Consider the following 24,636-nt stretch of genomic DNA (forward strand, 5'->3'; position numbering starts at 1 on the left):
GGACGGCTTGAATAGTAACTGTATGAAACAGAATGTGCATGCTTCAATACGTAGTAAGCCATACAATACACATACAGTATATTTTTAAGGGTAAAATGTGTAAGGGGAGTACTGACTCCAGAAGGCCCCATTATAAAGTAAGTGCTTACAACTACCTTAAGAATGAAGGGATTTTCTTCAAATTTTTACCACTTATTCTTCAACTAATAATGAAAATTTTTTTTCATGAGACTTACCTGTCAGATATATATATAGCTGTATTCTCTGATAGTCCGACAGAATTTCAAAACTTACGACACACGCAGTGGGAGATCAGGTGGTTAGTACCCATTCCCGCCGCTGGGAGGCGGGTATCAGGAACCATTCCCATTTTCTATTCAGATTTTATCTGTCGCCGGTACTGTAAACACCTGTTTTCAGTACCTCTGTCTTTGGATTTCGTAAACTTGGTTGTCACTTGGTATTTGTTTGAATTTTGGTTTTTTGACTTGGACTTGTGGCTAGGCATACGCTATTGTGGACTGTTTTGGATTTTGCTTTGTTTTTACTTGGATTAAGATGTCTGAATCTAGTTCTGCTAGTTATAGAGTTTGTTGTGTGCAAGACTGTAGGTGAGGCTACCGAAAGTTTTCGGTAGATCCTCACACTGTATGCTCGAGGTGTAGGGGGCATGTTTGTTTGTTTAATGATCGATGCAAGGAGTGTGAGACTTTATCTGATGCTAGTTGGAAGACTTATGATTCCTATGTGTGGAAGTTAGAGCGTGATAGGATCAGGAGGTCTTCCTCCAGAGTGTATCAGTGAGTAGGAGTCAGGGTAGTGTTTTTCACCTGCTAACCCTCCCGTAGTTGATATTCCTAACCCTGTGGTGTTGCCCTCGGGCCCCGAGGTTGTGTCTGTGGAAGGGGATGCCCTGTCTGTAATTATGTCTTCCTTTCGTAACCTGGAAGCTAAAAATGCTCATCTCTTCAAAGTGCTGTGAAGTGCAGTGATAGTGTTTGTGCCCCCAGTGTTGTGGAGGGGGCGTCAGATCAGCTGTATAATGCCTCTAGGCCTGGACCTCTGCCGGACTCCCAGGACTCAGGGGGCAAGTCGAAGCCGCAAGAGGGTTACGGACCCCCACCGATCTGGCGTCCCTTCGCAGGACCTGTTGACGCTTCCCAGGCTGCCAAAGATTGTGCTCGTGCACGAATCCTCAAGGATTGCTTCGTCCCCGAGCTTCCTCCCGCGTCGGGGTGGAGCTCTCGGAAGGACTCTCGCCCTGAAGAGAAGAAGTCAGAGAAGGGGACGCCCACGCCCTTCGTGACGCTCGCTCTTCTCCGAGAGTTTTGACGCCCTCCGCCGCAGAAGAGGACCAGGACGTCATCAGACGATGACGCTTTGAGCGCCCGGTCGCTCCAAGGAGAGAACTGTTGCTTCCCCTGTGAGAAGGAAGAAGGCCCTCGCCCATCGTCTTCTCACTGGATCAGCCCTTCTCCTGAGAAGGAGACTTCTCCTACTCGGAAGCTTTTTGTTGAGACATGCAGCGCAGTTGGCTTCGTTTATTGCCCAGAAGGAGACAGATCCGCGTCGACGCCGGAAGGATTCCCTGTGCGATCAAGAGGTCCAAGCCGCCCCCTTCTCCTTCTCCTCGTTCGTCTTCTTCTCATGCTTCGCCGCCCTCTAGAAGTCCTTGGCTCAGCGCTTTGCTGGTCTCAGCAGGGATCGCCAATTCCCTCTTTCTGACGCTCTCCATGCTGCTAGGCTTGACGCCCTCGTTCTGGCGCTCTGCATTTTTCTCGCCATGACGCTTCACATGCTGCTAAGCATGACGCTCTCATGCTGCTCGCAAGGCGCTCCCCTTGCTGCTCGACTCCAGGACGCCGTCAAGACGCTTCTTGCCGAGATTTTCACGACCCCTCTCGGACTTCTTCCAAGCAGAAGTCCCTTTGCGGAGTTGGACTGCAAGGGCTTAGACCTCCCGAGTTTCTCCAATCTCTTGACCCGCTCCCTGTTGAAGAAGGAGACCTGTCAAGTGCATCGGAACCTGCAGTTGAGGAACAGTCCTCGACTTCATCAGCTTCTTCCGATTACAGGTCTTGACACGTCTGCTGAAGGACTTGTTTGGGACAAGTTTCAACCCACTGCTCCCCTCCTCCTTCTCAGCTAACCTCATCAAAATCACAGAAGACTTCAGGTTTTGTGAAGATGGCCACGTCTCTCTCTACGAAGAGGGCCTTTAAGAGAGTTCAGGAGTGGATGGACTCCAGGAAGGCCCAGTACAAGACTTCTTTCGCCCTGCCTCCGTCAAGATTGAGTGGGAAAGGGGGATTTGGTATACGAGACGGGAGAGGATGTTGGTTGGAGAGTTCGCCAGCCTTGTGGACGCTCCTAGGAGGTCTCTCCTTTGTCAGCGAAGGTGTCCTGACGTTGTCTGAAACTGATCACCATCTGAGAGGTCTCTTCAGAACATTGGAGGTTTTCAACTTTCTGGACTGGTGCCTGGGAGTCCTGGACTTGCAGGCTCGAAGCCCTGACTCCATTAGTCTGGGAGACTTACTCAGCGTCCTAGCTTGCATGGACAAGGCTGTCAGGGATGATTCTGAAGAGCTGGCTGCCCACTTCTGTACGGGGCTTTTAAAGAAGAGGGCCTTATACTGCAACTTCACTGTGAAGTCTGTCTCTCCTTCACAGAGGGCAGAGTTGCTGTTCGCCCCGATGTCAGCCATCTTTTCCCCCAGTCCTTAGTCAAGGATACTGCCGCCACTTCTGCAAGAGAAGGCTACTCAAGACCTCCTGGCTCAGTCTTCTAGACGTCCAGCAGTCCTTCGACTTCTTCCCTTGGGCAGGCTTCCTTGGGCAGGTTTCCAAGATACAGAAGCCCTTTCGTGGAGGAGCTTCTTCGAGATCGTCCTTTTGAGGAAGAGGTCTCTCCAGAGGAGAGCCCTTCCAAACCTAGGGCAAGAAGTGACTCTGTGGACCTCCAGACACCTGTTGGAGCCAGGCTTCTTTTATTTGCAAGAGCCTGAGAGAGAGAGGGACGGACAGCTGGTCCCTCTAAGTCACCAAAAGGGATACAAGATCCCATTCCTCGACTTACCTCCGTTGTGCACGAAGCCCAGGATCTGTCGCCCTCCTATCAGCAGGAGAAGCAGCAGATTCTTTTCGACCTGCTCGAACAAATGCTCGAGAAGAGAGCTGTGAACAGGTCTCAGATTTACAATCCCGGGCTTCTACAACAGGTTGTTCCTGGTCCCGAAGCAATCAGGAGGATGGAGACCAGTCCTGACGTCAGCAGGTTGAACCATTTCGTTCTGAAAGAGAAGTTCAAAATGGAGACGTCCCAATCAGTTATAGGAGCCTTAAGACCAGACGACTGGATGGTTTCTCTGGATCTCCAGGATGCCTACTTTCACGTCCCCATTCATCCTCTATCGAGGAAGTACCTGAGGTTTGTCCTGCAGGGGGACAGGTATATCAATTCAGGGTTCTCTGCTTCGGCCTAAGCACAGCCCCCATGGTCTTCACGGTGTTAATGAGGAATGTGGCGAGATGGCTTCACCTTGCAGGGATAAGAGTCTCGCTTTATTTGGACGATTGGCTCATTCGAGAGCCTTCGTCAAAGTCGAGGTGTCTGGAGGACCTTCACACGACGTTGGATTTGACGAAGTCCCTAGGACTTCTTGTGAATTTTGAAAATTCCCATCTGACCCCGACTCAGTCCATCTTTTATATGGGGATTCAGATGGATTCAGTGGCTTTTCGAGCTTTTCCGTCACAGGAAAGACAGCAGCAGTGCTTAGACAAAGTTTCAGCCTTCCTGCGGAAAGAAACATGCTCGGTGAGGGAATGGATGAGTCTGCTGGGGACCATTTCATCGCTGGAGAAGTTTGTTTCCCTGGGGAGACTGCATCTCAGACTGCTTCAGTTCTTCCTTGCAGAGAACTGGCAGGACAAGGAGGATCTGAAGAGATTCTTGAAGATCTCGCCAAAGGTGAAGGATCACCTAAGGTGGTGGCTCGATCCCTCAAAGTTGGCAGAAGGCGTTTCTCTCAACCTTCAGAACCCCAACCTAGTGTTGTTGTCCCGACGCGCCCACGCCGGGATGGGGAGCAACACTAGGGGAAGAAGTGTCGGGCACCTGGAGAGGGAACAGGTGTCCTGGCACATAAATCTCAAAGAATTGGGGGCGATTCAGTTGGCCCTACTTTTCTTCGAGGAACGAGTCACAAACCGAGTGTCCAGATCAACTCGACAACACCACGGCCCTGGCATACCTAAAGAAACAGAGAGGAACTCACTCGGTCCCTGTTCTTCTTTAGCAAAGGACATCCTGCTGTGGGCCCAGGCATCGGAATATTACGATCCTCATGAGGTTCGTTGCAGGTGTGGAGAATGTCCGTGGCAGATCTTCTAAGTCGGCAACTACAACTGCTGCTGACCGAGTGGACCCTGCACCAAGAGGTTTGTCAGGGACTGTGGAGGCTTTTGGGACGTCCCTGGTGGATCTCTTTGCGACTTCCAAGACGAAGAGGCTTCCTTTACTGCTCCTGTACTGATCCAGGAGCTATTTCAGTAGATGCTCTTCTCTGGGATTGGAAAGGATGGACGTTTATGCCTTTCCCCCGTTCAAAATCCTCGGAGAAGTCATCAGGAAGTTTGCGTCGTCGGAAGGGGCAAGGATGACTTTGATCACCCCGTTTTGGCCTTCGAGAGAGTGGTTCACAGAGGTCATGACCTTCTTAGTGGACTTCCCGAGAACACTGCCCATGAGAGTCGATCTACTCAGACAGCCCCATTTCGAGAGGTACCACAAAAACCTCCCCGCTCTGAGTCTGACTGCATTCAGATTATCGAGAAGCTGGCCAGAGCGAGAGGTTTTTCAAGATCAGTGGTGAGAGCTATTGCCAGAGCCAGAAGATTCTCTTCCAGTAATTTGTACCAATCGAAGTGGACCGTGTTCAGGAGATGGTGTAGGAAGAAGGGCATTTCCTCTACCACGACCTCTGTGAGTCAGATAGCTGACTTCCTCTTGTTTCTGAGGAGGGAAGTCAAACTAGCGGTCCCGACTATCAAGGGATATAGGAGTATGCTATCAGCTGTTTTTAGGCATAGAAACGTGGACCTGACTAACAACAAAGACCTTCACGATCTGTTAAAGTCATTCGAAACCACGAAGGTGCCTCAGCAAAGGACTCCTTGGAACTTAGATGTGGTATTACGGTTCCTGATGTCCAGTCCTTTCGAGCCTCTCCATTCTGCGACATTGAGGAACATTACCAGAAAGGCTATTTTCCTAACCGGCTCTAGCGACAGCTAAGGGTTAGCGAACTTCAAGCCTTCAGTAAGCATATAGGCTTTAAGGGCATAATGCCGCTTGTACTTTAAGTCCTACATTTTTAGCAAAAAACGAGAGCTCGTCTAACCCTTGGCCCAGGAGCTTCGAAATTAAGGGTATGGCTGAGATTCTGGGTCAAGAGCCAGAGAGTCCTGTGCCCTGTCAGGGCTCTCAAGGTCTACTTGGACAAAACGGGAAAGTCGAGGCCCTTCGGACAATCTATGGTGTTCAGTGAAGAGACCGACTTACCTATGTCGAAGAATGCACTGGCGTTCTTCCTGAGGAACACGATTAGAGAAGCCCATTTATGCTGTCAAGACACTGATTTTAAACTTCTGAAAGTCATTGCTCACGAGGTGAGGGCGTTTACAACTTCAGTGGCTTTTCAGAAGAATATGACACTCAGTACATTCTGGGTGCCACATTTTGGCGTAGCAACTCTGTGTTCGCTTCACACTACCTGAGAGATGTGAAGACGACATACGAGAACTGCTGCTCGCTAGGACCGTACGTTTCAAGCAGATACAATCTTGGGGGCAGGGTGACACACACATCCTATCCTATAGAAAATGGTTAGGAAGTGTTTTTTATGGTTGTTGGGTCGACCGCCAGAGACGGACTTTCCACTCTTTAGCTTTAGTTTTGCTATCCTAACTTAGTTAGGCTTGGTCAGGTGGTTGTTTTTACTTCGTTTACCCTCATTGTATGGTCAATATAGTCTAGTCACTTAGTGGTCACGCCCCCGTTGACAGATCATCTAGAACTCACCAGCTATACAGGTCACTGCCTTGCTGGAGACTCTAGTAAAGCAGAAGCGGACTTGGGTGACAGTAATCACGAAGTCAGCTTTGCTAGCAGGTAAGGAACCAAGGTGTCAATCACCTACATGTATTGTGTTTCCTAAATCCTATTCTGTCTGTACCCACCTCCAATGGTGGTATTCAGCTATATATATATATCTGACAGGTAAGTGTCATGAACAAAATGATATTTTAATGATAAAATAAAGTTTGTTCATACTTACCTGGCAGATATATATACTTCATAGTGCCCGCCCACCTCCCCTCAGGAGACAGTGGCACTAGAAAATCTGAATAGAAAATGGAATGGTTCCTGATACCGCCTCCCAGCGGCGGGAATGTACTAACCACCTGATCTCCCACTGCGTGTGTCGTAAGTTTTGAAATTCTGTCGGACTATCAGAGAATACAGCTATATATATATCTGCCAGGTAAGTATGAGCAAACTTTATTTTATCATTAAAATATCATTTTCATTGTGGGAAGTATAGAAATTTGCGTTTTAAGTTAATTTTTTTCCATTTGATAGAAAGATTTTAAAACTTTTTAAAAAAATACGCAAAAAAAATTTCACTCTAAAATTAATTTCCCACATACAAAATCAAGATATATAGTTATACTACACTCTATAAAAGTTTTATTGAGTTTGGTTCAGTCTTCTTGGAGTTTTAAGCTTAACTAAGTTTTGAGAAAACAGCAAAAGAAAAGAATATATGGTTATTTTGTAATAACTGTGCAACTATGACAGTTAGAAGGCTGATTTCTGCACAAAAACTATTTTGTCATATAAGAAATATGCCCTGAAATTTACAATATAATCAGATGAATAGATTTATATGTTACCTCAAAATTTGCATTTATATTATTTATTTATATATATATATTGCACATATTATTATATATATATATATATATATATATATATATATATATATATATATATATATATATATATATAATAGCCTATATGTATAAACCCATATCTATGATAGCCGAGTATATATGTATATATATATATATATATAGATATATATATATATATATATATATATATATATATATTTATATATTATATATTATATATATATATATATATATATAAGATAAAAGATTATATAAACGTATATATTATGAATATATCAAAGCAGAAATAAAAACAGATTGTAAAACAGTTTTTGAAAGCTATTTATATTTTCAGATACCATGTTCACTGGTAAAATATAGACACATGATATGTTACAAGAGTATATATACTGCCACGCATATGTAGGTGTGGCAGTATATATACTCTTGTAATACATCATCTCCCCCATATTCTACCAGTGAACAGGGGCAAAGAAGGAAGTGCTCAAAATATATGGTTGTAACATTCAAATAGTGTTTTATTGTCCTTCATCCTTAAGAGAATTTCTGAAACACTCAGATTCAGAAGAACAACTTTACCTTCTTTTAGTGAAAGCTAAGGTCATCTGAGCAGCCTCTACTTCTTTAGCTTTCAGCTTTCAGGCACATATGTCCCTTACTTCCATTTGGCATCAGCCTACTGGAAGTATATCGTCCTTCACGTCTCACAGGCACATAAGGCTATTACAGTACTTCCATTCTGCATCGACCTACAAGAAGTATAATCGTCCTTCACATCTCACTATCTTAAGTGAAACCTGAACTTCTAGCTCTGCTGGCACCCAGCTCTTTGGGCATCAGCTACAGTCTTTCACCAGCTTTAGAGCCTCCAGAGCCTCGAGCTGCTAGCTTGCCTGGCATCCAGCTCACCTGGCCCCAGGTATAGAACCCCCAATGCCCAGAGCTTCAGGCTCCCTTGGTGCTCAGCTTGCCTGGCACCAACTACAGTCTGGCACCAATTTTCAAGCTTAAGGCTTTCATGATCTCCCAGCAGCTCGACTGGCACCAGCTACAGTCTGGCACCAGCGATATATACCAATCGGCAAGCTTCCTCAGCTTGCCTGGCACCAACTCCAGACTGGCGCCAGCTAAGTAGCATGTACCCAGGTGTACCACAGGATAGTGACTGGCATGGTGATGGCAGGAGTTAAGCACAAGATTTTCCACTGTCTCTTCACCTTCTGGTGAGGTATAGATTTTTAGAGCCAGGAGGTACAAAGTTTTTGGAGCACCCACCACTCACCAGTGGATGGGTTGTGGTGTTATTTCAATGTAGGTGACAGTGTATCTGGTTGTTTTTTATGTTGGTATTGTGCCCAGGGCAAGGGCACCTATTAAAGTTTTGCTAGCTGTTGGATAACTCTTTAGGCTGCAGAACTCTGAACTGATGCTTTGGTAGCCATTGAGTACTTCTTCAAAGAAAGCTCCCACTTAAGTAGAGGTGACCCTTGGCTGTACGGGAAAGCCATGCCATTACAGGTTAAGTTGACTGTCAACCAGTTGCAGTTTTATACTGGAGGCCCTCTTAACTAATAAGGAACAACAAACTTTGTATTCAGTGCTAGCAACTTTTCTATTTCAAATTCATTACATGACTTAATGTTTTTGGAGTAGAATACTATGCCCATGTATCCCATCTCCTGTCAATGTGGGATTCAGCTATGTAATTACTTGGTAAGTTACTTATGTAAAAATTACATTTTCATAATAAAATAAAGTTTTATATATACTTACTAAATAATTACAGAATCGGAGCCCACCCTCCTCCCCCCTGATGGACATAAGGCATAAAACGAATGAGAATTGTTTGCTAGGTCGTTCCAATATTCCGTTAGTGGGATGGGCTGATCACCTACACAAACCATATTGAAGCGCTACCCTCGAAATTTTGGATCTAAGCTGTTGTTAAAGTGGAAACTGTAGCAATGTAATTACTTGGTAAGTATATATAAAACTTCATTTTATTATAAAAATTTAATTTTTCTCCATAACCTATAAAATATAGTATATGCTACCTATAAAAACTAGTAGGCTATATGCTATCAGTGCAAAAAATTTTTCATAAATTATAAAAATAAATGCCCAAATGAGGTTAGGCCAGGACATAGTATTCTAGGAAAGGTTTGTTGTCATCGTTTTACATTCACCCTAAAGTTTTCTTCATAAACTATAAAAATATATGGTATCAATATAAATTTTCCTTATAACCTACATACACTACCACTGTACATGTTTTCTGTTCAGATATTGGAGAGGCAAATAAACAAACGACTACGAGGATAAAGTAAACAAACACTGAACAACCAAGCTTACACAAGTCACGAGTCAGAAGACAGCTCACTGCAGTAAAATCAAGCTTTGTGGTCTTATATAATATTATAATATTTTGAAAAATAGTATTCACTAATTAGAATATCACTAATTTGAGTACAGTATCACTAATACAGGAAAACAAATCCCTTCCTTAGATACAGTATAGGGGTTCTGGTGTTGTTCCTATCCCAGGCGAGACAGTTCCCGTTTGCTTCGTCCCTCTCTTTTAACAAACTTATGAGACGCAATCGTTCAAATTTCTCCCTCATAAGGGTGGTACTTCTCTTGCTTACGGCAATGGAATTGCATGAATGCACTACAGTACAAGGTAAGAAAATTCGAAAAGGAAATGTGTCTGAACCAGAACCACACACAAATAAAGATTGTTTATTGGTAAAACCTAGCGCTATGTTTGGAACTGTTACGTACGTATATAATTTCATATTTCTGAAAATACACAGTAAAAATGTCAAGAAATATAAAATATATGTATACTAGTTGGCATAGTGTATCTGTGATATGACTATGGTGAGTTCAAAATACAGTATCGAGATACATAGATATATATTTACTTTGATTATTTTTTTTAGAGAACTAACAAGCTCTTATCATAGAAAATGGGTAGTTTTAGTGGGATACTGAAGTAAATTTCTCACTTTCTACTATCCAGAATTGGCAAGTCATACAGACATTGTACAGCACTTTTTCGCTCAGTGTCGCTCGCAGGGCAATATCAAGATACATATTTACTCTGCTATATTTTTAGAGAGAGAGAGCCAGTTTTTATCGTAGATAATGTGTATTTTAGTAGGAAAGTAAATTATATTTACTTCCACCTAAAAGTCATACAGAAAGTTTGGGGAATTTTTCGACTCCTTCAATGTCGCAATGGTCAAATGCCGGGCAAATACGGTGAAGTCAAAATGTAAAAACCCACTTAAAAAGACTTTTTTTTAGCAATATTGTAATATTTCAGGACATGTTTATTTATATATATACCAGTCCAAAACTGTAAGAAACTAAAAATCGATAATTCCTCGAAATATGGCGATCAGCGTGCCCCTTAAGATGACTTTGACATGATGATAATATCATTTCAAAGATTAATACAGTAATAGGATAATAGTTTAAGGTATATTAGATGTAGGATGATAGTTTAAGGTATTCATTTGGTGTTTGAACTTTCAAGATAGAGTTAGAGGTTTTAAGTATTTGGATTTTAACTATTTGCAGGGGGTTGTGGTATGCATCCCTTGCGAATATGGGGATCGACTGTATTCTGGAACTCAAGGCAGCATTTTTGGCACTGCAGGAGTTTAAGGAGCGAGTGAAGGGGCACTCCGTGGCGTTGATGACCGACAGTACCATGGGAGCTGCATACGTCAACAAGCAGGGGGAACTGGTTTCCCTTCAGCTCCACAGGTTGGCAGTGCAGGTGCACAAGTGGGCAGTAGTACACTCGGTAGAGCTGTCAGCCAGATACAGTACATTCCAGGCACCCGGAACATAGTGGCAGACAAGCTCTGTCGCTAGGGTCAAGTAATGGGACATAGCAGAAAGATTGTTTGATCTTTGGGCCTCCCATTGATAGAGCTCTTTGCGACCTGGCACAAGAGAAAATTGCCATTGTTCTGTGTTCAGTCCTGCAGGACCCATGGGCAGCAATAGGAAATGCCTTTCAGCACCCATAGGACATTAAAGAGGCCTACACCTTTCCTCCACTTTGTCTGATTCGTCGGATGATCAACAGGGTCACCCCAGATCTTAGGATGACCTCCCAAGTGGCCACGTGCCAAATGGTATCCGGATCTGCTAGCTGTACTTTCTGAGGCACCGAGAGAGATTCCCCTTGGCACAACCTGCTGTACCAGCTGCACATAGAGAGGTATCACCAGGCAGTGGAAGGACTGGCACTTCACGCCTGGAGACTATCCAGAGTCTTGCGAGCAAGAGGTTTTTCCCACTGCACAGTTACAGAGATGTCTGGATACCTTTGTAAATCCTCTGCGGCTGTGTACCGGGGGAAATGAGCGGTCTTCTGTGGTTGATATTGTTGATGGGATATCTCTCTGGTCAGAGCTACTGTCAAGCAAGTAGCGGACTTTCTCGTCTTTCTTCACTGAGAGAAGCTTCTCTCCTTATCAGCTATTAAGGGCTACAAAGCTGCCCTTGGGCAAGTCCTTCGCTTGAAGGGTGTCGATTCCTCTCCCTCATGGGAGATCTCCATGTTGTTGAGAGGCTGTACAGTCTTGCCCTCCTAGGGAACTCAGGCCCCCAAATTGGGATGCGGCTCTCGTCTTACGGAGCCTGACTCGTGCCCTACGAGTCTTTACAAGAGTCATCAGACAAGGATCTAACCTTCAAGATTTTCTTGCTTGCCCTGGCATTGGCAAAGAGATTTGGTGAGCTTCAAGGCCTTTCCTTCGATGTTAAGCATTCAAGGGGATGGGGATCTGTCATGCTCGAGTTTGTCCTGGAATTCGTAGCAAAGACTCGGAATCTGTCGGTCTGTGATGCCAGATTCAAATCCTTTTCAATCCCCTCCCTAGAGGACTGTGTTTGTGGTGATCAAGACGAGATGCTACTGTGTAGAGTTAGGGTGCTGCGTTGCTATCTTAAGAGGACTCGACATCTCAGGCCTGAGTGTCAGCGACTCTGTTAGTATTGTACCAGCTCAACCAAGAAAGAAGTGTCCAAGAACACAATTTCTTTATGGTTTCATGAGACAATCATGCGATTGTACTCAACGTCTGACAAGGTAGACGGGAGTGCTTTCTGAGTGAGGGCTAACGAGGTTAGGGGCATTGGACCTTCCATCGCATTCCGGAAGAACTTGTTGGTTCTACAGGTATTAAGGGCAGGATTGTGGTCCTGGCAAACCACATTCACGTCCTTCTACCTTCGGGATGTTGCCCACAGGTCCTCGGACACATTTTCCTTGGCTCCTGTGGTGGCTTAATAAGTTGTGTAGCTCACCCAGCTACCCTATAGGGACAGGTAACATCGTACCTAAGGTGTGTGGTAGCAAGAGAGAATGTGTGAGTGACTGGCTTCCTCCCTTTTTCTTTTTCCTTTCCATTCTCGTAGGGCATAGAGGCGGGTGGCGAGCCGTCACATGCTGGACTGGTGAGTCTAGATAACCGAGTACCCTGTATATAATCTAGAGTAGATTATTAAATGCAAGTCGTCCCCCCTCTCCCTAGCAAGGGGAGAGAGAGGTTGACAATAAAACAAACCTGTTGGTTTTATTAGCCATTTATTGTCCCCAACAATGTGGGTTCATCCAAACCTTTTTTGGAATAATAACGCAAGCTCATTATTTCAAGCCCAGAAGTCTGGCAGTGGAACATCCCATGTGTTCAACAGACCAGATGCACGGGACTCCTTCCTCAGCTCTTCCATCCAGGAAGAGATTCCTGGGTGGGTAGAACTTCCAGTCAGTTCAGAGATTTACCCAGAATCCACCCTCCAAAGGGTAAGTCTCTTGTGTAAAGACCAAAGGGTTGTATTTGTGAAGGAACAAATTGGAAATTTTAAAGTAATTTGTATTTTTCCTAACATACAAACCTGAAGGTCTGTACATTTATGGCCCACCTCAGACCCCTCTTTCTGGTACCTGGGCTGAAAGGCAAAGTGGAGTGCAGACTGACTGTTGGTTAGCCAACGACCTTATTTGAAAGTTAACGGCTGTTCCAGCTTGTGTTTACAAGCAAAATCCTATGTAAAGACCAGGTTTGTATGTTAGGAAAAATACAGATTACTTTAAAATTTGCAATATTATGCCCAAGCAGCTGGCAGGCTGTCTGGGCATACTGATGATAAGATGGCAGTGACAGTTTTTTCCTTTAGATTCTTTTATCAGCAAGCTCAGTGAGGTCACAGCACAGCTTCTGTCAATCAGCTCAGCTTTGGTCAGCAGTAAGCAACGCTTCCTCTCACCCCCTGCCCATGAACCAAGAAGTGATGGAGGACTGTTTTTGTGGTGGTAGTCTTTCCTCAAAAGGTATCTCAGCAGCATTCATCATAGGCCATACTCCTCTGACACTGCTGCTTGCCTGGACCACATCTTCTGCAGCTGCAGAGTGTAATATTGTATTTATGGAAGGAGTTTTCCTCCTGTCTTAAGAAGAAAAAGCTCAGGAGGTCCTGCCAGACTTCCTTTCTTGAGATTTAGCAGAAGCATTCTGCCTACATTTAGCTAAGGTTGACACCAAGTTTGGTGAGGTTGGTCCTAGTTCCTTCCCTTAATAATAATTGTGATGACAATAAATTAATGTTGTTTTTAAAGAAAATTAACTTTTATTTTAGAATTTAACTTTTTCACCAGATTTTACCTTTTGTCTTTTTTTTTTTTTAATAAAGATATTTTATATATATAATACATATATTTTTTAATCTTAATTTATAGTTTGCTTAAATTTTAGCAAAACTTAAATATTAAATTGTAAGTGCTGAATAGCCTTAGTTGCCCTAGTGGTTTGCATGTATGCCTAAAATCTATAAATCAGTCGACATGAGGACTGTGCTGGACTCTTATCTTGGTCATAATTCAGCCAAGAAACAGACTTTGTACGCGCACAAGTCCTTGGATCATGCATGTCTTTTTACTTGAATGATAATTATTAAAATGTTCTGTAATGTAGTAATTCTTATTTCTTCTTTACTCATTATTTTATATACAACACTGTAGTATAAAGGGCATTTACTGTAAATTGGTGGAAAACTTGACTCTTTACTACCATTATTAATTCTAATGGTGTTACTGCATAAGAGCTTTTCCTTATACATAAAATGCTCTCAGTCTGAAATGCTACATGATCCTTTATTACCATATATCATCATATAAATTAAAGGCACACATTTGAAATAGAATGTAAATTCTATAATACTGCAAGCCAGAAAGTTTGTGGTGTGTCTCATTCCTAAAATTATATGTAAGTGTTTGTAAAACAATTGCAAGTTTTACTAAATAAATACAGTAAACCCCCAGACTGCATAGTTGTCAACGTCATGACTCAAGCATTCGTGGGTTTCTTTGTGGAACATATCTAGCCATCATTCGCGAAAATTCGCACGATTCGTGGTATTTTTAACTGAGAAATATTCACTAATTACTGTATTTTCATATAATTTTCATGAATAAATGCACTTTTGTGATAAAACTATTAAAATATTCAGGTATAAGCATTTTTACAGGGTTTTTCTGTGTTTAAGCTATCAAAATGGGCAGTTCTAAGTGTTTTTAAGCATTCATGATTTGACCCATTCCTGGGACGATCCCCACGAATACGGGGGGTTCACTGTATCTTGAAACCATTCCTAGTGCAGATGAAGTTATGTCAAAAGCATGTAATTTTAATATCTGTAAACCATCAGCTTTCATAAATATTTTACTTTGTAAAATATAATCAAAATATAATCAGAAATATATGACTACATAGTTGACTGATGATAAAAGTGATAACTTTCCAGGAGTCTCAAGATATCCAAAATAAAACAATTCAGAATTTTTGTCATTCCTTAAAAATTTATATTTTTCCCTTCATTTCACCGAACCATATTTGGAACTTCATGTTCTTAGTTACCAGCATTAATGGATCTAGGAAATTGATAGTCAGCACAAGAGAGGGTCAAGATGGCCAAGGCCTATTTCGTGACAATTAACATTCCCCACCAAGAAAGCTCCTATTAGACTTGCATTTCAGCATCTTCTGAACAACATCAGGATAATGGTATGTATTCTAGGTGATATTAAGGGTCAGTGGCCCACCCCCAATTTGCTATTGCAGAAATTGAGACAGACTGTGCAGTGGAATCATCATGGAAATCAATGAGCTTTTACTCATAGGAGGCAAATCTCACAAGTAGCGCTATTATGATTATATTGCATCAAGTTCATCACATGTTCCCGTATGAAATGCAGAATTTACTAGCTCATACTGTGTACACTAAGGCTAAGTGACTCGAATTTTTTTTATAGCATTAGTTAGTGAGCTGAAGACCATCCTGATTTGCTGGACTTCAATCTTTCCAGTGATGAGGCACGTATGCACCTTGATGGACATTTTCACAAATGAAACTAAGAGACTTTGGACTCAACCTCATAAACACATAGCATATCTCCAAATGTAGAAGTAAAGTTACTATGTGGTGTGCTATAAGTTGCTGGATTTACAGTGTTGTCCTTAAACCAATATGGTCATGTGATCTCCTTATAACTGTCAAATTTTGTGGTGTTTTTTGTCACCCAGAAGAGTGAATGCACCTCTTAACATAATCGTCACATCTTCAAAAACATTGAAGCAGTCTTGAACCTTTCTGTATTCCTGGTGTCTCAGCTGTGGAATCCTCAACAACTTTGACACTCCTGAAATGACTAATACTGTAAGTGTCTGGATCCATTTATTTCCCTAGAAATAATCACAGTTTCAAATTAAACTTTCTGATTTACATGGTACAGCTGAACAGCAACTAAAACTAGGAACTTCAATACAGGCAGTCCCCGGTTTACGACAGGGGTTCCATTTTTACGACGTGTTGTAAACGAAAAATTGTCGAAAATTGTCAAAAATCCTAAGAAAACCTTACTTTTAATGCTTTGGGTGTATTGAAAACGATGTAAACTGCATTTTTATTGAGTTTTTCATTAAAAAAAACTCCAAATTTTGATTATTCTGCTGTTTTGGAGCCATATTTCTTCTGTCGGATCAGAGTACAATGCATCATAACCCCGAACATGCGTTGTAAACCAGGAAATAATTTCTGATGAATATATTTGAAAAGCGTCATTAACTCGGAAAGTCGTAGTCGGACCCTTCGTAAACCAGGGACTGCCTGTAACATTGTCCATTTTCTGTTTCAACTTACCTCACAGAGTCTGCTGAATTTCTAGAGACTAATGAGAATAATAGTTTGTACTAATTTTCTTCCTGAACATTTTCAGTGGTGGTGAAACCTCATAGCCACTGAGGCTATCATTAAAGTAGATATTGACTTTAGAACTAATGAAACATTCTTCTTTATCATAGCTTTCCAAATACAAAATATTTCTAGTGCAGTGCAGTGAGTTTTTGTATTATCAACAGTGGAACCCATAAAAATTTCAATAGCATTACTTATCCATCTAAATAAAAATAATCACCCTCAATGAAGAAAAAGGTTTGTCAATAACAACACATTATATTTTATGACATATATTATCAAATATTAAACTTACACCTACATACAATATACTATTTCATAAAATGTACAGAAGGTTGGTATGCTACTGCACATGGTTAATCACTTTTAACTGAACCTGAAGATTCAAGTTTATCCTGTAGCTTCTTAAATTCCTCTTCAACCAAATTATCTTCTGCATCTTTCACCTCAACTACTTCAATCACCTGAAATGTTTTAATTAAAGAGTGTCACATTTAAAGTTAGAGGGCTATACCATCATTCTATGGTCAGTCACAGACCTTACAACAGGGTCAACCAACCCCCATTGCCTGAAACCAAGTGTCTGAGTGATTTTAGTCGTGGTTCATTTTCAATGTAAACTATAGTGTATTATAAAAATATAACAGGAAAATAAATAACCTGAAGAAAAAATAATTATACACTCAGTGATGAATACAGTGGTATTCATTATAAATTTAATATATAAATATTTATTTAAAAACTAATAATTTTATTATGGGAATGTTAGTTTCTGTAGCTGTAAGTTTTTAATATACAACATTAAAGTAGCTAGCCTGACTGCGGATTTTATATGAATAGCCTACATAAAAAACAGCACTGAGAGTCCTATTCTACCAAAAAAAACTGCACAGAAAACCCTATTCTACACTATTTAAGAAATTAACACCATGAAAAAACAGCTAGCAAAAATGTTATCTCAGTCTGCGTTTGTAAGGGCAAGTATAATGATTAAAACAAATAAATACTCCATATGTCATATAATAAATTTTAAAATTTATTATATGACAAAGTACTGTATACATAATTTGACTCTGGGTACCATTAGGATGACTTCTGAAGTGTTGGAGGGATGGTTTTAACTCAATTTCCCATGCAAGCAGTGAAAGATTTACGGGAATTATCATTAAACCAGTCGAGACATAAAAATCATACAAATTCAAGATTTCTCCTTATTTTTCTTTACCTTTTTTTTAATGTAATACTGTAACTGAAATATATGTCAGTAGTATATCTTTGGAGAGAAAATTTATCCTACCTACTATAGATGCAAATAATTTTAAGGATATCAAAGTAAAGAAAAATAACACCAAAATTCAGCATTACAGTACATCATAAAAAATAAAGGATTTTCTCTATGCTCATATGCAAACGAGAACAGTATTTCAACAAAGACAAGTTTTGGACCTCCTTAAAATCTCACAGGGTTAAGAATAATCCTTTACCTTAAAGCAGCATGCCTCAAGTCCAGTAACCATGATAGAAAGTATTACCACAGCATTTATCTGTTACCAAACTAACCCTATCTTCTCAATTAATACTCACAATATTTATAATAATAGACAGCAGTGTACTATTCAAAACTTGTGGTGGATCAACAGGCAAACAGACATCAGTGTACCACTCAAAACTTATGGTGGATCAACAGGCAAATAGACATCACTGTACCACTCAAAACTTATGGTGGATCAACAGGCAAATAGACATCACTGTACCACTCAAAACTTATGGTGGATCAACAGGCAAATAGACATCACTGTACCACTCAAAACTTATGGTGGATCAACAGGCAAATAGACATCACTGTACTCAAAACTTATGGTGGATCAACAGGCAACATCACTGTACCACTCAAAACTTATGGTGGATCAACAGGCAAATAGACATCACTGTACCACTCAAAACTTATGGTGGATCAACAGGCAAATAGACATCACTGTACCACTCAAAACTTATGGTGGATCAACAGGCAAATAGACATCACTGTACCATTCAAAACTTATGGTGGATCAATGGGCCACGAAGGGAGGGGGGGTTGTGCCATCAGTGCACCTGTAGGCATTACTTAAAGTTGTTTGCAGTGTGCCTTCGGCCCTAGGCTTTTGTTCCTTTTACTGTACCTCCTTTCATATTCTCTTTCTCCCATCTTGCTTTCCACCCTCTCCTAACAACTGATTCATAGTGCAACTGCGAGGTTTTCTTCCTGTTACACCTTTCAAACCTTTTACTGTCAATTTCTGTTTCAGTGCTGAATGACCTCATAGGTCCCAGTGCTTGGCCTTTTGGCCTAAATTCTGTATTCAATTCAATTCAACAGTAACTTACAATGACACATTTTAGTTTGTTTTATGTTATTTGCGTAAGTGGTACACATAGTATAAAACAAACTAAAATATATAATTATAAGGCACTGGTAATCCACCATAAGTTTTGCATTTTTTTTTTTGTAAACAATGAACATTTATTTTAAGATTTAGGATAACTATAAAAAACTGATTATATAAAAGTCCAGATAGATTAAAGGTTTCTTTAACCATCTCATACTCTCCCCCATTTATCATCAAAATACAGTGGCATATCAGGTTATCAGTACCTATTTATTAACCAGTTTTTGTGATATTTGCAACCCAACGTCAAAATATCTACTTGGAATCTATGTTAATTATTTAATAAATAATTAAACTAAAGCTACTACATGATATATACAGTCTTGACTAATTCTGAATTAAAATTACCAAAACATATCCTTTTATGTCTCAATGTACATCACCTGCTGATGATACTGAGTAAATTACATCTGCAAAACAGACTAGGTCGATCACAAAATTTTTTGTATATACTGCAAAACCCTATCAAGGTGTTTTTACCAAAGTGTGTGAAATCCAAATCCAATGAATTCCTTTCTCCATTCAAAATTTGACAACTCTGATTAGGGCATCCACAAGCTAACATGCATGGGATCAATGCATTTGCCTCACAGTATTATGCTACAAGAGACTTGTGAATGGCCATGCGCTGTATCAGAAAAAGGAACACTGGAACAAATTTATAAGAGATCTCTAGAGTATAATCCTGTAAAACTGCGTGACTTATACATATGAGTTGCAACCTGCTGAAGTACCTGACTGTTATTGCCAGTGGATGTAGCCCAATTCTGAGCTATCCTGACAGTTTCCATTAAGAACCATTGACTGTTGTTAAGTCAGAACAATTCTAGATTTGCTGTTGTTGAGAATGAAATGTTCAGCGGAACAATCATTATCCAGCTGGTCCAGATTTGTAACATTTGTAAGTTATTCTCCAACTACAGTAGACTGTTGAGGAGTAATTCCAAACTTCATAACTCATTATGAGAGTGCTTAAAAAATCTCACTTGGCATGGTAAAACTTCAGAATGGAAAGCTTGTTAGGGGAGGATAAATGTCCACAGACTTGTAAAAAAAGAAAAAAACTCAAGTATTTAAAACTCGAAAAAGAGACTGAGCCACAATGCCAGTTCTCCGAGGAATTCATTCAGATGAACATGGTTTACATACTAATCATGTTATTGATGCTTTGGGGCAATGAGAGTCAACCTTATAATTCTGCACATCCCTACCTTGCCTGATACAGATTTCAAAATACCAAATGGGGCTATGTCACCTTCCAGGCCATCCCATAGGTACATCATGGCATGAACCTGGACTGCTGAGCCTACAGTGTGAGAACAATTATTATCATGGATTTCTACCTACAAGGTGTACCTTTATTCCCAAGCCAGATACATGCTGTCCTTTTTTCTGCTAAATTCAAAGATCAGTCAATATTTACAAATAGTTAGAGGAACTGTTCACAGATTTCACTCTTGTACTATGTGTTGAAGCCTTCAGTTGAGAAAGCACCTTTTACAGTTTCTTGAGAGATGCCCAGTAACTACCCCTAGCCAGAATTCTGTAGTACTGGGAGGCAGCTATAGGATATGGAGATAGCTATAAGATCCCTATGATGGCCTACCATCAGAGAAGTCAGACTATAGAAGCCTGAGGATGCACAAGAACCTCACTTTGTGATTTAAAACATGATACTTCTCTGCTCATCATGAATATTAAACAAGTTATTTGATACAGTATTAAGACTGGAGGAAGATCCTTCCCAAAGAGGAATCTGTAACAAGCCCTAAAATACCATTAAAACCAACAGCCTCTACTCGCAGAAAGGCCTCAATGGGGCAAGTGGCAGTTGGAGAGAAAAATTCTTATTGTTTCTGCTGTGAGCAGTTCCCATAATTGTAAGAATCTTTTCCAGCTTAATTCAGGAAAGGTTTAATAATACTGGGAAGGGCTAGAATATGGCATAAAAAATGAGTGAAAAGCAAGTAAGAACACAGGGGGGAAAAAAAGGCCTGTGGAAATCTACTTTTGTCAAGATGGCTACTGTGCTAGATTTCTAAATGCTAGCCTAAGTTGTAAATCAGAATGTAAAAGGTCAATGGGAGTAATCAAGTTAAAAAAAAAACAATTAAAAACATTACAATCATGGCTATGGTGACATAACAAATGCTGAAACCTGTATGAGATCTTGAGCAGGAGGCAGTAGAAAGACATCAGTGGATGATGGATGAGCAGGAAGGACAAGGTAGAGGAAGAAAATTTTTGGGGGGGACAGGAGGAACACTCAAAGTAGGGCATGACTAAGATAAGGAAGAATGAAGACAAGAAGAAACTACATTCTTTACAGCTTCAAACTGATATTTGAGGCAACCATTGATGTGAGTTCAGGCAAGCAAGGAGGATGGGATAATATGAGAAAAAGGAAGCAGCCTAAGAAGTATGAGGATGATCAGATTATGCCAACCTTGTTTTCCCCTTCTTTTTTTAAGGAATGCTCTAAAATATCCACCTCTGAGATGCTAGTCAAGGATAGCAAACATCTAATTGGAGATCTACTGCAATGCTTTCCTTTACATGAAACACATATCTAGCTGGCATAGGGGAATAGTGCCATCAGTGCACTGTAGGCATTGGTTCTTTGCAGCATCCCTTCAGTCCCTAGTTGCAACCCCTTTCATTCCTTTTACTATACCTACGTTCATATCATCTTATTTTCCATCCTCTCTTTACAATTGTTTCATAATGCAACAGATTTTCCCCCTGTTAGAACTCTTAAAACCTTTTTACTCTCAATTTCCCTTTCAGTGCTGAACGACCTCACAGATCCCAGTCCTTGGCCTTTGGCCTAAATTTTATATTCCAATACAAATCTAGTTAGGATCTGTTTAGACAGGTGAAATTTTTGCATGGGAGGCCAAGGGGTTCTGGACATTTTTTTAAAGTGTGCCCTCATGTTCAACGAAAATGTTAGGATGTAAGGCCTCGAATAACACTTTTACACAGAACTGAAGGACTTCCCATGAAATAAAACATACTTTTTACCACAAGCAGTGTAAGACTGTCAAAGTGTACTAAACATAATAGAAATGAAGTTTTCATAATAAAACTAAAATTGTAATACTGTACTTACTTGAACACCTGAATTAGCCCTGGTCACCTGACCAGCCCGAACATAACCCCACTCATTTAACTACATTGTTAAAAAATTTTAACTGCCAGTGTTACCAGCGCTGCAGGTAAACATTGTTTATCGAGTTACCTGCCCACCGATGGCAACAGGAACTCCCCCTCCTTTTCAATCACTAATTAATCACTATCATTGAAGAGGGGAGGTGGGTGGAAGTCATTCAGGTGTTCAGGTAAGTACAGTATTACAATATTAGTTTTATTATGAAAACTTCATATTGCAATACACTCCCTGAACACCTGAATTAGCCCGATTAACAACATTTACATGGCGGTGGGATCAATCAATATCAGCCCGACCTACTTTCATGGAAAAGCAGGTAACTCGGTTACGCCTACTTATGTTCTGTCCGATAACTCACCCTGGTCTGATCATCCGGTGAGATGGTTGAAGGGGAGAGTACCTCATCATCAGTCTCGTAAGTGTGAGTCTCGTCCCTGTCAATCTAACCTCCCATGTGGTATATCATACCTCTCATGTATGGAGGTGGAACTGATACCTCCCAAGTGGCTATTGTAGCCTCTTCTGTATGGAGGGGAAGTTCCAAGGGTTCTTCCTTCACGATGCTCCTTGAAGATTGCCGGTGCAGAGTGTGTGCGTCCTCTAGGTGTAAGTTGCTCCATGGTTGCTCCTTACATGACTTAGTACCCAATGACAAAAAAAAACAACCTTTGACAACTACGAACCCTAACAATTTCTTGACAACTGATATAAAGGAATTTTTTTTTTTTAAATACTACATCCTACCTAATAGTCCTAGGCTAATATATAAGCCGAATTATTTTAAAATCGCATTTGCTGCCATGAACGGACCAAGCGAAAAACCCTCTTCCGATGTGAATTGAACGTCTCTTAAATAGAATCAAGTGAAAACTGACGTTGACTTCCACGTTGCTGCCTCCATAATTGCCGAAACTGAAAAGTTCTTGAGGAATGCTGCCTATGTTGCCATACTCCTGATACTATGTGCTCTGGGTCAGGAATTATGACCTGGCGATCGGAAGGGATCGCTATTGTCAGCTTGCGAGATAACCTCAACGGAAGAAACTAACCGCATTCTTAGATAATGGCTGAGATGGGTTTCTTGGGGAGACGAAGAGAGTTTGAGGGTGCGGTCGTAACTTACTGGCGCACGATAAATAGTGTTTTAGCACACGCACAAGAAAGAGGAGCATTTCTGACTCTTCTCCTGCGATGAAATCCTCGATTGAGGTAACTTTGAACACACTCGGCAGCGGGTTACCTTCCGATTCCGACTTTGCTCTGAATTCAGGAAGAGACGAGAGAAAAATATCCTTGTCTCATGCATTTTATTTTCCTTGACACAGCCTGAATTTCCCTATCCTTTCGCCATTGCCAGCGATACCAAGAATAATACTTTTTTTAGTTAATTTCAATGTTAATTTCTCTAGAGGTTCAACACTTGAGAACTTAATACTTTCAAAACTACCGCTAAATCCCAATCTTGGAGCCCGAGCGGTACCTACAGGTCTCTCGATCTTGAAAGACCTAAGCAGGTCATGTAAGATTCTACTACTGTACTCACAATTCGGTAGGTGGAACCTGAAAGTACTTTGCAGCATTGACTCTATATCCTGCAATTGTTGAATATGATAGGTTTTTAGATTTCCTAAGGAATAATAAGAAGTCTGCTACCTTCAGTATCGTGAGGGGCAGGAAATTCTGTGTCCTTGTGATCTAAAGTTCTAAACCATCTGCGATATATGGCCCATCTTGGTACAATTTTCTAGTTGATTTCCTTAGGCAAAAGGAAAGCTGTTGAGCCATTGCCCTAGAGAGACCGGAATTTCGCGCTGCTCGCTGGATAGTCTCCATACAGCTAGCTTCAGCACAGACAGGTTTTTGTGGAAGCGAAGAAGTGTGGTTGTCTGAGTAAATCCTTCCTTTGTGGAAGGATAATCAGAGGTTCGGACAGCATTTCTAGCATTTCTGGGAACCAGGGTCTTTGTGGCCAGAATGGCGCTATCAGTGTTATCTGTGTATTCCTGCTGTTCCTTAGTTTTGTCAGGACCTGCTGTATCATGCCAAACAGAGGGAATGCATATACTTGGAGATTGTCCCAAGAATGCAACATCACATCCGTCCCGCAGGGCATTGGATCTGCCACTGGGGAAAAATAATTTGGTAAGCGATAATTCATCCTGGTGGCAAATAGGTCCACTATGGCTGGCCATTTCTTCAACAGATTTTGCACCTCCTCTTGCACCAAGGTCCACTCGCTTCCTCTTGCAGGCAGTCCCCGGTTATCGGCAGCCTCGGTTACTGGCGATCCGGTTTTACGGGCGCTGTCTAGCAAACGATTTATAACCAGATTTTCGTCGCTGATAACCAGTTATCGGCGCTGATCGCTTCTCTTATTGGCGCGCTGATCACCAGTTATCGGTGCTAACCAGGGACTGTGCTATTATCGATTTTCGGTTAGCGCGATTTTCAGTTGTCGTCACACTGTCGGGAATGGAACCCCGCCGATAACCGGGGACTGCCTGTATTTCCTTCTCCCGACTCAGAGCGTCTGCCAGAACGCTGAATTTTCCCACGATGAACTGGGGAAGAAGCGTAATTTTGCGACTTGCACCAACGCAGTACCCTCTGTGTGATTCACCAGGTCGCGACCTTGTGCCTCCGCCTTTTTGAGGTATGCTAAAACCGTAGTGCTGTCCGAAAAAGCACTATTACCTTTCTGATTACCAGGTGTGGTGGACTGGTATAATGCCCTCCAAGGCTCTTAGTTCTCGGACAGATCAATTCCTCCCATCCGAGTCTTCT

The 24,636-nt window shown here is 41.3% G+C and overlaps 1 protein-coding gene and 1 long non-coding RNA gene across 2 annotated transcripts in view; one reads left to right on the forward strand and one right to left on the reverse strand.

Annotated features, from left to right (window-relative positions):
* The window catches only part of LOC136840966 (uncharacterized), a 46,853-nt gene extending 36,776 nt beyond the window's left edge, over window positions 1-10,077 (forward strand). Inside the window, exons 2-3 of the long non-coding RNA XR_010853805.1 lie at window positions 8,768-8,958; window positions 9,265-10,077. This is a non-coding gene — a long non-coding RNA (uncharacterized lncRNA). The remainder of the gene's footprint in view (window positions 1-8,767; window positions 8,959-9,264) is intronic.
* Window positions 10,078-16,510: 6,433 nt separating this feature from the next.
* LOC136840967 (NFU1 iron-sulfur cluster scaffold homolog, mitochondrial-like) overlaps window positions 16,511-24,636 on the reverse strand; it is a 102,713-nt gene continuing 94,587 nt past the window's right edge. Inside the window, exon 7 of the mRNA XM_067107953.1 lies at window positions 16,511-16,718. Within this exon, the coding sequence (XP_066964054.1) occupies window positions 16,611-16,718 (108 nt within the window). The 3' untranslated portion in view covers window positions 16,511-16,610. The remainder of the gene's footprint in view (window positions 16,719-24,636) is intronic.

The sequence above is a fragment of the Macrobrachium rosenbergii genome, chromosome 8 (genome assembly GCF_040412425.1).
Source record: "Macrobrachium rosenbergii isolate ZJJX-2024 chromosome 8, ASM4041242v1, whole genome shotgun sequence".
Classification (NCBI taxonomy): Eukaryota; Metazoa; Arthropoda; class Malacostraca; order Decapoda; family Palaemonidae; genus Macrobrachium; species Macrobrachium rosenbergii.